The sequence below is a fragment of the Maylandia zebra genome, linkage group LG7 (assembly GCF_041146795.1).
Source record: "Maylandia zebra isolate NMK-2024a linkage group LG7, Mzebra_GT3a, whole genome shotgun sequence".
NCBI classification, from domain to species: Eukaryota; Metazoa; Chordata; class Actinopteri; order Cichliformes; family Cichlidae; genus Maylandia; species Maylandia zebra.
Window position 1 is genome coordinate 41,827,487 of NC_135173.1, and position 12,674 is coordinate 41,840,160.

The 12,674-nt window shown below is 40.0% G+C and overlaps 1 protein-coding gene across 1 annotated transcript in view; it reads left to right on the top strand.

Annotated features, from left to right (window-relative positions):
• The window catches only part of LOC101469316 (matrix metalloproteinase-17), a 97,456-nt gene that overhangs the window by 57,627 nt on the left and 27,155 nt on the right, over window positions 1-12,674 (top strand). Inside the window, exon 4 of the mRNA XM_004538316.3 lies at window positions 8,178-8,464. Coding sequence (XP_004538373.3) covers window positions 8,178-8,464 — 287 coding nt within the window. The remainder of the gene's footprint in view (window positions 1-8,177; window positions 8,465-12,674) is intronic.

The following is a 12,674-nucleotide window of genomic DNA, read 5'->3' on the forward strand; positions in this document are numbered from 1 at the left end:
GTGAAATCTTAGCCAGTTGATACAGAAGTTGCTGTTAATGCACATACTTGTAGTGAAATTGCGGGGCGTGCAATGTGGGTGGTCAGAGCGGCGCTTGCAGAGGATACTGCATGTCTGGATGTACAAAAGTATTTTTGTAAAATAGAGATTTTCCACTTAATTTTGAAGAGCTGTCAAGCTGTCAATAGGTGGCAATATAACCTAACTGGAATTTGCCAATCAGACACAATAACAAACAATACATGGAACTAAAGAGTTGTTACATACGTACTGTCTGTGAAGGTTCTCAGTCATCCAGGTCATCGTAGTCAAAGGAGCTTGCAAAGAAAAGCGTCTGGACTTCTTTAAGTTGCTTGAAGACGTTTCACCTCTCATCCGAGAAGCTTCTTCAGTTCTAAGGTCAAATGGTGGAGAGTCCCAGATATAAACCTAGTGGGAGTATCCCCCCACAGAGGGACAAAAGGACCCCCTGATGATCCTCTAATCGCCTGAGCCAAGGTGGGAAACTGGGCGTGGGTCCCAATCAGCCAGAGTTTCGGGTGTGTTCATTGTGAAACCTGGCCCCACCTTATCATGCGAATTCCTGAGGTCAGATGGCCCAGGATGTGAGTGGGCATTAAGGCGTCTGGGACGGGATCTCAAAACTGGATTATAGATGGCAGAGAGTTGGTGTTGTAAACCCCCGCCTCTGTTCAAAGATGGTCGCTCACAGTGGACATAGATGGCTTCTTTCACTCCTCTTTCAAACCATCTGTCCTCTCTGTCCAAAATGTGAACATACGTACTCTAATCTAACGTTGTACAAAGAAAAACAACAAATGGCGCAGCACAAACTACATCTGGAAGATGGCAGCTAGTACAGCTGATAAGAAAGCCAGAGTTGGATATGGAAGTATTTTGCATTTGAGGTGGGGGTAACTAGGGTGTGAAAATTGATTTGCAAAAGGCAATGTACAAATGATGTTACTGCGTTTCTTGGACTAACTGAGAAAAATATTCCAATTTAGTGAAGCACTTAGAAGACCACCATCCAGATGTGTTTAAAGAATTCAAGTTGACTAAGTATCCGTTCTCAGAAACAACATTCAAAATATTTTCCTTCTCACGTTATCCTCCAATGTTTGCTACAGCTGGCACTGCCGTTGTGAAATCAACATTTTAACCATTGGATAAAATGTTTCCAGTCATAATCATTAAAATTTCACTCTGTCTTTTCAACTAAATATAATGTTAACAACTATAGTAATTGTCTTGCCATCATGTCAATGAGTTTTTAATAAAGGAGTTTATGTTTGAGTACATGGGATGATCATTTTGTTTTGGTATTGAATTGGATATGAAGAACCATGTAAGTCTACTGTGTACTGTGACCAGCTACTAAATGTCTGGCAGCATGACATCTGTAGTATGAACATGCCAGGGAAGATTACCTTATTTAAATTTGGTTCATTGATTATCATCATTATTCTCTGAATGCTTTGAGGAACTAGCCAGTTCCTCAAAGGGAAATAATTTAAAAATGGGTTTAATTTTGCAGGGTGTGGGGCCAGTTGTGGAGCTTGCGTCTGCTCTGTGCAGAACTCGCATTTCACCATCAGTTCTCAGTTAATGTAAATGTCATTTTTGCAAGATTACAAAGACATTAACATGAACCATTTTTTTTCTTAAATATTTCCATTTATCAGTGACGACTTCATTATTTTGTGCTAAGTTGGTGTAACTGCCAGCTAAAGAAAAGAAACATCCTCAAACCTCTAATTTTCTACTCCTCAGTTCACACCCATGTATCGCCGGCATTAAGAGGATAGTATCTAATCTGCTTCCTCCCTTTCGCTCTCTTTCATGCACGCTCCCTCTCTCGTGCACCTCCGTGCTGCCTTACAAGCCTGCAACAGAAGCAGCTTTTAAAAAGCTTTTGTAGTGAGGAACATTTTTTGGTGGATGAGGAAAGGAGACATCTCTGTCAGAGATGGAAATGTGTCTATGTGATCACTGATCCCTCTGAGTGTAGTAGCCCCGAGAAACGCTGAAACATAAGGAACTCGTCATTCTCATAGAGAATAGGCTGCTTGACTCTGACTAAAGTTAGAACTGTGGAAGATGAAGCCACAGGGAGTTGTCAGAAATATTTCTGTAATAGGAGAGTTGCTGTGTTTTTGCTTGTTATGCTCCCTTTTGCTCACTCTCCCTTATAGTTTGTGTCTGTTTTTTCTTATGATGATGATCATCTATCCACTCCCTCCCTTCATCCTGTTCACTATCGTATCTTTTGTTTGAAGATTGGACAGTGTGTACTTCTGAAATAAAATAGTTTGTCACTTTGTGAAATTACTAAAAACAAAATGTAGAATTGTATTTTTAAGTTGTTTAATGCTTAACAAAGTTTAGTCCACAAGCACACGTTTTACTTTTGGAGACAAGAGCAGTGTCTTTGTCCGACTCCCATTGCACATTGGCAAACACGCTGCTAGTCAGCATTGCTCACCTGAATTACAACTTTATTTGTAGAGGGTATGTATTAACGTTCAAACTTCTGTGATAAGCTGTCAGGTTTGGCAGGAATTCACACAGCAGCCTCAGTGCTCAGACAAGAGGACAAACAGTATGTGTCTTTCTAATTCACAGGGCTCAGAGCACCGCAGGCCTTTTATTTGGTGTAGCAATTACAGAATTTAAAAGCAAGGCTGAATGAGACTGAGATATACTTGAAATGGACAGTAGACAAAGCTGTTGAAATCACTAAATGTGAGAAAATGCCATATGCCAGAAGCCCATTATCACTAGAACAGTGTGGCTACGAAGGACTTGCCAGAACAAACTGCCCCAGGAGCTCCCAGAATGTAGAGAAAAGAAAAACAAGAAAAATGAATGAACTTTTAAAAATGATCATAATGAACCACTGTTCTTCATCCGTTCTTGAATAGCAAAACAAAGGGGAAACGATTCAGTCGGAGGAATGAGTCATCATCGATCAGCAAGTCCTTAATCATAAAGAATTCAAGTATGAACTGAAACAAATGTCAAACAGAAGGTTTGCTTGACAGGAGATTTGGCTTTTAAGGTGACAAATTCAACAAAAGAAGAGATGGGAATGACAATAGAGGGGGTTTTTTTTCTTTCTTGGAATTGTTTGTAGTGACAGAAGCTCCATCTCTGAATTTATTTGTGACCTAAATGTTTACAGTGATTGTCACATTGTGAGTTTGGCAGGCCGATAACTGGATCAGCTTGTCTAAGCTGTTCATACATACCAAGGATTTTGTTGTGGAGCTAGATTTTTGCAGCATAAAGGGCAGACGAGGCCAAGAGGGGCAAGTAACACACTGAGATTCTGGAAAAGAACAGTTGTAATCCTGTAGATTTAAGCCTTTATGTGTCTTGCAGCAGTCCAGATAACTGGCACTAACAGCAAGGCTGGTCTGGACGGACATTTTCTTGAGCAACCACTTTGTCAGAAATTAATTAAAAGAAAAACTAGAGTATAAGTATATAGCTTAAACAAACTGACTAATGCTTTGATTTTAATTAAAATCTTTTTTTCCCCTCATAATGCCAGTAAAGTAGGTTCCCTCGCTGTGCACCCTGTCACCTGCCTATCTCTTGCCTATGTGGACATTTCGTGTTGATCAAATCTATAGTATGTGATGTAGAAGCAATTTTAATTTCATGCCTCATAGGACCAGTTGAGCCTATTTTCTTAAATCTGTGGTGGAGATTTTTTTTATAAGTGGATTAAAACATCATCCAAACAGAAAAACAGTGTGGTGTCCCTTGAGTAAAGGAGAATTAATTTGTAAGCCAGTTTATCCAGGATTTAATGAAAAGCCACAGCTCCGCTGAAGTTCAGCTCACTCTAAAGGTGTTCACCTTCAACTTCCCCGGCATGGTTTATATTTACCCACATTTGCCTTTTTATGGATTCTGTTTCCTCTTTCATGTAAATTGAAGCACAAATGAATGCAATGCAGGTGGTCTGACAGATGGTCATTTTTGCTTTGGCGCAGGTACGTGTAAAAGTTGTGTTACCCAGAGCTTGTCTCACACGACGATGTGTGCCTATCTGCATTTTCAAATCGTCTTCTTTAACATGTCATTCCTGCCTCAAGGAAATTCCCAGCATGGAAAACTGGGACTTTATTATATAAAACTATTCAAGAGGTCTATCTAAAATAATACAGTTAGGTGTTTAAATATTTTTTCTAATTTTACTTTTTTTTCCCCCAATTTTAAATGAAACAACTCAGATGCAGTTGAAGTGCAGACTTTTAGCTTTAATTCAGTGGTTTGAACAAAAAGATTGCATAAAAATGTGAGGAACTAAGGCATTTTTTTCCTTTTTAAACAATCCCTTAAATTTCAGGGGCTCAAAAGTAATTCGACAAATTAAATAACTGAAAATAAAATGTTCTTTTTTAATACACAGACTGAGAGATGCGATTTAAACAGTTCTTTATTTCTCCACACCGGGTGCCCTATAAACACTGTGGTTCAAAGTCCACAGGGTCTGGGAAACACAAAGGCTTCACATTCGCTCCGCTCCTTGTCAACACCAACTCCACACCAGTAGGGATGGGTATCGTTTAGGTTTTATCCAATACCGGTGCCAAACCGGTACTTTTGAAACGGTGCCGGTGCTTAAACGGTGCTCAAACCTGTGCTTAAAGAATGGAGAACAGACAATTGGTCCAAAAACCTCTCATGTTTAGCTGTTTTTTGTAAAAAGATAACAATGTTAGCCTTTTCTGCAGCTATAGGGCAGATATGGTATCACTCTTGGCTGAAAGCAGTGCTTAAACAATGGGAAAAAAATAAATAAATAAATTAACACAAACTTTGTCCAAAACCTCTCATGTTTAGCTGTTTTCCACTTTTTCTTTGGTCATTTTAGCCTTTTTGGCCAGGGTGAAGGGAGTATCTGCCATCAAACAAGAAGACAGCCGCATGTAGCTATGATGATGTTTGCTAGTTCACCTTACATGCATTAATGTAATAACGTGGTTAGCCTACTCAACGTGAATTACACACGAACAATATTAAGCTACTCACGCAGAGAAGAGCGGCTTTAAGCACTTGTTGCAGGCTGCTGAGTTTGCATATTTTGCTGTGAAGTACAGCCAGACTTTTGACCGCTTTGCCTTGGGCATTTTTAATCTGTAGCTCTGCTCTACAAGAACGTATGTACCTGGCCCCGCCTACTATCCTCGGAAATCTAAAATGATTGGCAAGAATCTAAAGTGTATCACAGCTCAGGAAAAAAAAGCACCGAAATAAAGCACCAAAATATGCGCTGCTTTTTGGTCTGGTTACTACCGTTTATGTCAGAACCGGTGCCATCATGATACCGGTACCCATCCCTACACACCAGGCAGTTCCTCTCACGCTCAGGGGTCCAGGGGTCACGGTACGAGATAGACCCGGGAAACCTATTCACAGAGACGAGGGTTACTCCAAAGCAAGCACAAGAAACGACTGCATTCTGCAGAACCGGGCAATACTAACTAGAGTGCCTCAATATTCCAGCGACGTACAGCTCAGTGCCCCTGCCTTAAGAAGAGATGGCAAACAAATGTGGAATCACAGGTGATCAGCTGCAGGTGTGTGGGCCACAGGCGGGAGCTCAATCTGAGCTCTGCCAGGACAGAGAGACAGGAGAGAGGAACCGAGGCGAGCAAGAGAGGGGATGGAAAAAACAGACCAAAAACATTTGTGGCCACACTGGGCTGGCTGGGCAGGCACAGGGACCATGACAGAAAACCCTTTGCTGACAATGACAGCCTGAAGTCTTGAACTCATGGACATCACCAGATGCTGGGTTTCCTCCTTTTTAATGCTCTGCCAGGCCTTTACTTCAGCGGCTTTCATTTGCTGTTGTTTGTGGGCCTTCGTGTCCAAAGTTTAGTCTTCAAGTGAAATGCATGCTCAATTGAGTTAAGATCAGGTGACTGACTACTGCTTCTGTCCTGTGTCACATCATCAATAAACGCTGTCAATGAAATCAATAACATGTTTATGCCCAAGCCATTGTCTGCCTCCACTGTATTTTATAGACGATGTGGTATGCTTTGGATCATGAGCTGTTCTATGGCCTGTTTCGAATTTTTGCCAACAGAAAACCTCTTCTCTGAAAAAAAAACCCAACAAAAACAAACACACACAAAAAAGCACATGGACTCTGAAGGGATGATGATTTGGAGTTTTACAGCCACAGGACCTCTTGACTTTGTATACAGAGTAGCTCATGGTCGTGCAAAATATTAAAGAGTTAAATGTAAGGCAATCTGCCTGACAGCTAAAATTTAGCTTCAACTGGGTTCCAGGGACAGCAGCAAATCTACAACAGAAAGTCCACTTATCCAATTCAGGGTCGCGGGGGGGCTAGAGCCTATCCCAGCTGTCTTAGGGCAAGAGGCAGGGTACAGCCTGGACAGGTCAACAAGTCTGTTGCAGGGTTAACACATAGAGATAGACAACCATTCGCACTCACATTCATAACTATAGGCAATTTAGAATCGCCGATTAACCTAACCCCACTAATTGCATGTCTTTGGATTGTGGGAGGAAGTCGGGGTACTCAAAGAGAAGCCACGCAAACTCTACACAGAAAGACCCTGGCCTGATAGTGGAATTGAACTCAGGACCTTCTTGCTGTACTAACCACTGCACCACCGTGCTGATTGAAATGTTGTGGCGGGACCTTAAGAGAGCTGTGCATAAGCTGTGGGCGTCGAGGATGGTAACAGGAATGTGCCATAATTTCTCCACAATGATGTAAGAGAAAATACATGCAGCAGTAACACACACACAAATAAAAATAAATAAATAAATAATGTATTGGCATGTTATTCCTTTACTTATCCATGATACTAGCCTGAAGCTAGTTGTAATGGGAGGATAAGGTGGCATTCACTCTTCTTATACTCTGTCAGTGTCACACGCTGATTAAATTTCCTAGAGCAGCCTGCAATGGCAAAATGGCTTCTTGTATTTAGACAAAGTGCGCTTGTAGGGACAAAGAGGGTAAGTGCATCATGTAGAAGCAGAGATAAAGGAGGGGGCGAAGGCTGATGGATGGAAAGAAAAGAAAAGAGATCGTAGAGACAATGAGAGAATGAAGAGGAAAGGGGAAATGGGTGGAGAGGAGGTGGGCAAACTTAGTTTGACATTTGAGTGGTTTTCTGTTCATTTCTGTGCTGTTTCTACTGTAGCTATCAGAAAGGAATGACTTCAGAGATGTTATACTGATTGGTAAATGAAGAATAGAGAAATGTAAGAACAGGGTAAGGCTTGTAAGGTGTTCCCAACAGCTGATGCCAATGTCGCGAATGCACATTGTATTCTCCAGATATTGGGACGTAATAAGTGGCAGCAGCATCTAACCATGATATATATATTTATTTATTTTTTAAGTTTAAAACACACACACACGCACTCCAGTGAAATCACAGAATCAGGATTTTTTTGTGCAGGTGGCAGACATTATTTAGTCGATCTTCATGCTCTTAGGCAGTCCAGAGCTCCCTACATCTTGTGCTTCTTTTTCCTTTTTCGAATTTTCCTCGTGTGCTTAATCACCTACTCACCAGTCCTTTATTCATTTTACTTCTGAGGATACCATCTCAAACAAGATTGTTAGTTTTAATTCAAAAGGGGCCTATTATGCTAGTTTCTAGTTTTGTATTTTTATGCTGAACTCCATTAGAGTAGCTTTTTATGAGTCACAGCTCAATGCAGCATTTCAGTGGAGCCAGTGAAACAACCTCACTTTTCCCTTAAAGGCAGCTTTGTTTTGATTGGTAGCCCCTCATAAACTGAAGGTTTGAACAGCTGGTGGGCAGGTTACTGTGTGTAAAGCTAGAAATGTGTGTGAGATTACCTAATTAGGGCTCTCCCATCTATATGTCATGAGTAATAAAAGGTTGACCTTTTAGCTCACAGGCATGACTTGTACCAATGAGGATCCACCCTTGTATCAGTATATACATAGCTGTGGCTAGGTCTAGTCTTTTCCTTCTCACAGTTACCCTGTCCATTATCAACTTTTTTTGTCAGCATCCCATCCATTTTCTTCATTAGTCACCTCAACTCCTTTTTCACACAGTTCTTCTCCCTCTCCTTCATTATATTTGATATACTTCTTTTCTCCACTTTCTCTCTCTCTCTCTCTCTCTCTCTCTCAGAGTGCGGACTTTCCCTAAGGATTCTGCCTTATTGGGCAGGGACACTGTTCGAGCCCTCATGTACTACGCCTTGAAGGTCTGGAGCGACATTGCACCACTTAACTTTCACGAGGTGGCTGGAAGTAATGCAGACATTCAGATCGACTTCACCAAGGCTGACCACAATGATGGATACCCCTTTGATGGGCCGGGGGGCACAGTGGCACATGCATTTTTCCCTGGAGAGAGGTTTACGGCTGGAGATACGCACTTTGATGATGACGAAGCCTGGACCTTCAGATCTCCAGGTAAGTGAAGTTGCAGTATGCTATTTTAAATTGCGGCATCTGCTATATTTATAAACTATTTGGTGCCAGCAACACAAAATAAGACACTTTAATTTCCTTTTTTAATGTTCAAAATTAGTTTAATGTTTGAATTTTAAAAGGGGCTTTTCAGGCAAACAATTCATTACTTATAGATCTTTTTTTTTTTAAATCTATCTATTCAGTTTGCATTGCCTGCCTGTTAAATACTTTATTGATTTTTAAAATCGTACTCTTGCTCATTACTTTAAATTGCCAAAGTACTGTACGTCAAGGGCCCCTTCAGTGCCTGGGTGTCTACTTTCATTGGTTATTCGATCTCTGCTGGTTATTACAAGATCTTGACTGCCAAACATAGGTGACCAGTGTTTGCAGGTTCCAAACTGTGGAATTACTTTGATGTCAAAAAACAGTTTTTGTACCAGGCCTAAATGTTTTTATTTCTTCTGTAAGGGGTTAACACAAAGCACTGGGTAAGTGGCAGTATGAGGTATTCTTGCCACTTTCTATTTCCTTGATTTCATGTTATCTGAGTAGTTTGAGGGATAGCGCTATGTAATCTCTACTACGTAGGTGGATCACTTCTTACTATGAACCTACTGACCAATCAATTATCTGGAAAACAAGGTCACAATTCCTGGAAGACCACACGGATCTCTCTGCACAGTAGAGTTTTTAATGTCTCTTTGTTCCCCTGATAACCATCATTATTAAATATAGATTCTTACACACAACCTTACTCCAATATTTATTTATTCTGTAGGCAGAAAACAATTTTACAGATATTTTGTTGTCCTATATGCATTAATATATGATCATAAAGCAAGATACCTATATTCAAGTTGCTGTAGATTAACCCAACATTTGAAGTCTATATTTAATCATTGCTCTCACACCATTAAACACTACTGAGGCTACATCTGAAAGAGCACCAACTAAAACTCTCCTTCAAACAGGCTAAACTTTATTAACATAGTAGCCGTTTTAGCAAACATGGTGCTTAAAGTGCACCCTTTTAACGCTATATTATACAGTTGCTCTCCTGCCAATAAACTTAGCAACTGACTTAGCAAGTTGATAACCAGCTTTGTGTGACCACTTATCCTAATTGCCAATGTTAGGGTAAGTGAAGCCAAATAGCAGAAGACATCCTGTGTATACTGAAATCAAATTGTAGTACAGGGCTCTGGATGTTGCCACTTGTTTATAATTGCCAAACTGATTAGCAATTTGCTGGTTATTGTAAACCTTCTAGAAATCAACATCAAACTAATTTGCTTATTACTGGCTGTTTGAACTCTGACACTTCTGCATTCACCTCAGTTCAAAGGAAAAGAAAATGGCACTCTATTATTTACTGGCTGTATATCGTGTTTCATCATTATTTATTTGTTTGTTTGTCCTGTTTCAGTTCACTCCCTATTTAAGTCATTATCAAAATGGATTATTAACCTGAGTCACATTGATTATTAGCTGTTTTCCGATGTGTTAATACTGTCACCACCACACATTTAGCCAGTGAAACATGTTCATCCAGTGTGTTTCTTGCTCTGAATTGTGTGGTTTAATAGATTTGTTTATGCAGTGTCCTCTTGAATGATCTGGCCAAATTTCTTTCATCAAACAGTTTTCAAAGTGCTTGATTACCCGCCAAGGGAGATGTGGGAGTTTGAAATGAGGACATGTTGACAGTGGCTCTGAATGGAATTCAATCAGCTTTGCCAATCAAAAATAAATGAGCTCATATTAGAGATATCCGTCATTCTTAGACAGCTCTGGAAAATCTCGCCCAGTGTTTTGTCTCAAAACCACTTACATTCACTTTTTCATTATTCACTCATATGTTCATTCATTCACCTTTCTTCTTGTTGCACTTTTGCTGAACCATATGTGTCTGTGTTGTGTTATGAATATGTGTAAACCTCAGACTCTATGCTGTGTGTGTGTGTGTGCGTGTGTGTGTGTGTGTGTGTGTGTGTGTGTGTGTGTGTGTGTGTGTGTGTGTCCCCTCACAAATTAAATATTTGTGTGTACTATTTTTTTCAAAATAGTCGCCACAAGGTCAAGTTCCCTAAACATGCCAGTCACTTAGCATCATCCTCATTTTACGTCCAACGTCCTTAGCTTGAAAAAAAAAGAAAAAGAAAAAAAAACAGAAAGTAGATCAGGTTGGCAAGTGGGAAAGCATTAAAGGACCTCTCATCTGGATGAAATAAGCGGATGGAGCAATCAAGTCCACTGAATGCATCATCAGGCAGGGACTGTCCCAGCACGGTCACACGAATGACAGCATAAATCATTAACTCTCCTTTTCTCTGACTTGCTTTCTTTATTCGTCCTTTCATCTGCATGACTGAACTTAAAATGACCTTCCTCTCTCCTTTACTCTATGCCTGCATCTGTCCCTTCTTTATGAAAGATGAATGGACAGTAAAAACTGATGAGAAGGGGGGGTAGAAAACATGTGATAAATATTTGGCACAATTGCTTCACACAATCCTCCAAAATGACTTGACCGTGTAGAAATGTTCGCCAATCAGAAGTCTAGAAGCCTGGGAGGGAAAGAGTAAACAAAGATGGCGCATAGAAACAGAAATGAGTCCTACGTGTGGACAGACAGTGAGGTGGAATCATTCTTCAATATCAATATCTTTTCCACAATTCTGAGGAAAAAAAGTCAGAATTCTGACTTTTTTCTCAGAATTCTGAGATTAAAGTCAGAATTATGAGAAAAAAAATCAGAATTCTGAGATTAAAATCAGAATTATGAGGAAAAAAAATCAGAATTCTGACTTTAATCTCAGAATCTAAGATTAAAGTAAGTTTTTTCTCAGAATTCTGGAAAAGAAGAAAAAAAAGACATGCCCTTTTTTTCCCAGTGGCCCTAATCCTCTTCCATACCCAACACACAGAAAAAGTTGCCTTTCAAAAATACCTGTGTTTGTGTGGACGTAGCCTGAATCTAACTAATGCCTATCATTGTAGACTCTCTACTTTACAATATAAAGGGGCTTGAGGCAAATGTTAATGTGAGACTATATAATTAAATTGAATTGAATTAATGAAATAAGGGAAGCAAGCCTGAACATAACACACCCAAAATAAAAGATTATCAAAATAAAGCAGGAAGTAGCAAACACTGAGACATGGAATAAGACATGCAAACTCGACAGAACTAAATAAAGGCCATGGAGAGAGAACACAGAGGGACTAGACAGACACAGGGATTTGACTGGTGAAACAGGGATCTCAAAAGATGACAGCTAAATATTATATAATCTAATGAGGAACAAAAGCAAAAGTAAACTCAGAAGCACTGGGAAACAATATGACAAAGGATTAAACAGAACTTAAACACAAATCAACTCACAAAACTCAAAATACTGATTGTTGGTTCCTCTTGGTGAGCAGTTGGCAAATGTTTGCAGACAAGTCAGCATCGTCCATGAAAATTATGGGCTGCTGTGGTTATTTACCAATGGCCATTTGGCAGTTTGATGCACTACCCTCTTTGCCAGTCGTCACTGGGTGAAATTGGTTGCACTCTCCAATGGTCACTCACCACAACTGGTGTCTATTGTCTTGGGATGAGGAAAAATTCCCTAAATCTAGTAATTGTCTAGGTTTAAACAAGCTCTCAACTTCTTGACCAATACTTTCGCTACCTTGGGCATCACATGCTGGTTTTTTGTCAAATGCCACCCGTGTGTCTTCATTACACAAGTCTGTTTTTCAGTGTAGCGTTTTAGAGACCGCTAAAGTCAGGTAGCTGAAGGTGTGGCACAGTTTTCTCAACCAGATCCATCCCATCTAGAGCTTTGCGTTTTGCACATAGTTTTGCTTTTTTCCACTTGCAGATTAATTTCTTTTCATTTACTTGTTTACTACACTTAAACCACTACTTATTTAATGTAAGGGGAAGATTATTGTTTGGGTTAAAACATGCTTTTTCAAAACAGAAACCCTTCAAGTTGAAAAATGACGAGCTGGGATTGACAGATCTATTTTACTAATGCCATAATCCATTGACTCATGCACGGCTGCCGAAGGACAAGTTGTGCGTAACTAAAACACGCAAGCAGCTTTGACAAAGCAGCATTATTTGACATCGCAGGAATGAGAACAGGCTGTTTTGACATAGAAACTATTATACAATGTCTACACAGGCGATGTAGTGACAGCAATGCATTTG